Source organism: Cephus cinctus, unplaced genomic scaffold (genome assembly GCF_000341935.2).
Source record: "Cephus cinctus unplaced genomic scaffold, Ccin1 Ccin1_scaffold0189, whole genome shotgun sequence".
Taxonomy (NCBI): domain Eukaryota; kingdom Metazoa; phylum Arthropoda; class Insecta; order Hymenoptera; family Cephidae; genus Cephus; species Cephus cinctus.
This window is the reverse complement of record NW_014332911.1, coordinates 1,086,989-1,089,336: the sequence shown is the minus strand read 5'-3', so window position 1 is coordinate 1,089,336 and position 2,348 is coordinate 1,086,989. Positions and strand designations below refer to the sequence as shown.

The 2,348-nt window shown below is 45.9% G+C and overlaps 1 protein-coding gene across 10 annotated transcripts in view; it reads right to left on the bottom strand.

Annotated features, from left to right (window-relative positions):
* Window positions 1-2,348, bottom strand: part of LOC107264618 (tyrosine-protein phosphatase Lar) — a 266,051-nt gene that overhangs the window by 71,507 nt on the left and 192,196 nt on the right. For 8 of the 10 annotated variants that reach the window (XM_025081875.1, XM_015733059.2, XM_025081872.1 and 5 more), the window contains one exon: window positions 165-203. The exons of the other annotated variants lie outside the window; for them this stretch is intronic. In XM_025081875.1, coding sequence (XP_024937643.1) covers window positions 165-203 — 39 coding nt within the window. The remainder of the gene's footprint in view (window positions 1-164; window positions 204-2,348) is intronic. 10 annotated transcript variants of the gene reach the window in all.

Genomic DNA, 2,348 nt, shown 5'->3' with positions numbered 1-2,348 from the left:
TGTTTTTTATTTCTATCAAACCTTACATGAAATTGAGTTCGGTCCCAGAGATCAGCCGGTTGCGTTACGCGGGTAATCCACTTGCTAGGCGTCGCTAACAAATTATCATGTTTTTTATTTCTATCAAACCTTACATATATATATATATATATATATATACTTACTTGTCATGTACGTGATGTATAGAGAATCGCTGATGTTGCCTGAAAGAAACTGGCTGAGTCAAACTGTCCGTTCAAGTTCTCTTCGGTCACGGTCTGGCGAGTACAGGACTTTCTCCACTTTACCTACTTTCAACTGCGCAATCTATTAACCATGATATTGCCATTTTTTACAGTAGGCTACAAACGACCCTTTTACCTATTTGACCCGGGTCCACTTTGAACGATCATCGCACGCAACAAGCTAAACGAACGAGCAAGCTCAGTTAGGTATAGAAGAGAGACCAAAAATTCGTACAGCCGAGTAATCCATGAGACACGTAGGAATTTGGATCTTCGCAATTTCGAGGAAAAATTCGTAGAAGGGGTTACACTAGAACGAGCAGGGCTGTCTGTGGGGTTGTCGGCGTCAGACCGTAGATACGGGTGAGGGGATGAAAAGGGGCTGCGTCGTTTGAGGAAACCAGGGTGGGAGACGACAAAGACCCGACTCGTGATTTCCGACAAAGGAGTCCCATGCTCTTGGAGAACGGGTTTCTGGGAGAAGAAGAGGAAGAAGTGGAAGAGGAAAGGAGGGGAAAAAATCCAAACACTTTTTACCCCATTAGACCTGGAGCCACCCTGCCGGGATCTCAACCCTCAACTTCACTCGATGTGTCGTACGGGCACCCGACAGACTCCTCTCTACCCCTTTCATCCCTCCACCCTCTTCACTCACGCTCTCGGGCTCCCTATATTCCTGTCTCTTGAAAAGCTCAACCCTCAAACCGTAAGGGATGCCTCTGACACGCGCACTGCATTACTCAATAATATCATAGCCTTCCCGCACTCCCGTCACGAGGATCCTTCCTTCGTGCGACGCCACGAAATATTTATAGGATTTTCAACGGATCTGTAGGCATTACCCGACGCAGACTCCGCAGCTGGAATGCATCAAAGAAACACTCGTCGAGAGGTCTGTCGCTAAGAAATTGCAAAATAATATAATCCCTTCGTGGAATGCGTGGGACCCGAGGTCCCTTATGAAATTATAACGTGTGCACCGCTAACGGAGTATCAGTATTTCGCTTTCAATTATTTCTGAGATCTTATCAACTCTATTGCATTTCAAAACTGATAGCGATATATCCCGTTCTTAGAAATCCTAACCTGTTGCTAGAAACACGATAAGATTGTAGGCGCTTAGAAGGATATCGTAATGATTCTAGGAATTCAAAGGACTTTCAAGGAACGAAGTGTCCGGGAGGTGGGCGTTGAAGCACCCTGTACGGTATGCACACACGGGATGGCTTGAAGGGGTCAAAGACACGGAGTCACTGGGGGGTGTGAATGTGTGACCTGCCTGCCTGCCCTATCTCAACTATACGCGACGCACGTGGGCCAATCTATATTATATATATATATGAATATGTGACCGTTCGATCACCGAGAACACCAACCCTTGGCATGGTTCGTTTCGAAGGGAATGCAGATCTATGTGGGGGATGGTTCATGGGGTTAAACGGGCTGAGACATAAAAGTGTAAACATCCCCTGTTAAATATCGACGGTATTAACGGAACGTATTTTAAGAGCCATCTTTTTTATAGATAAGGCACACTGTATATATATATATATATATGGCTGGTAATATTTCGTTTCCCTCTTTTTTTTTTTTTTTACATATTTCTCTACGGATACTTTGCCAAGTATATATCTATACCGTTCTCGATATTTCTTATCCACTCCTGGCATTTAATAAGGCGAATCTTATCTGCGGTTAACACAGTTGAACCCCTATATTTTCTCCATTTCTACGTTTCTCCCTCGTACAATTTACGTCCCCTGCGTCGTCCTTGTGCTGGCAGGAGCGAAGTAAAGGCGCTGAAGAATACGCTGTGGGTCGTGTGAAAAGTGTAGGGTACGTCGAGGGGATTGAGTACGGGATCGTCGTGGCGCGAATGTTAAACCGGAAATGAGGGAACTTGTTTGCACGCACTACCGCTATCTTCCGAAGGAAGACCATCAGGGACGTACCGTAGACGGATGGAGTCGTGGTGTGCGTCTGTGAATTCGCGTTAACTGACACGTGCCAACTCCCTACTGTAACGTAGTCGCATATTATCGAAGTGAAGCTTCGAGGGAAGACTGCCATGTTCGACTGGATCGTCAACCTGAGTGTTGACTGTGGCGAGGGGATTGGTTGGGG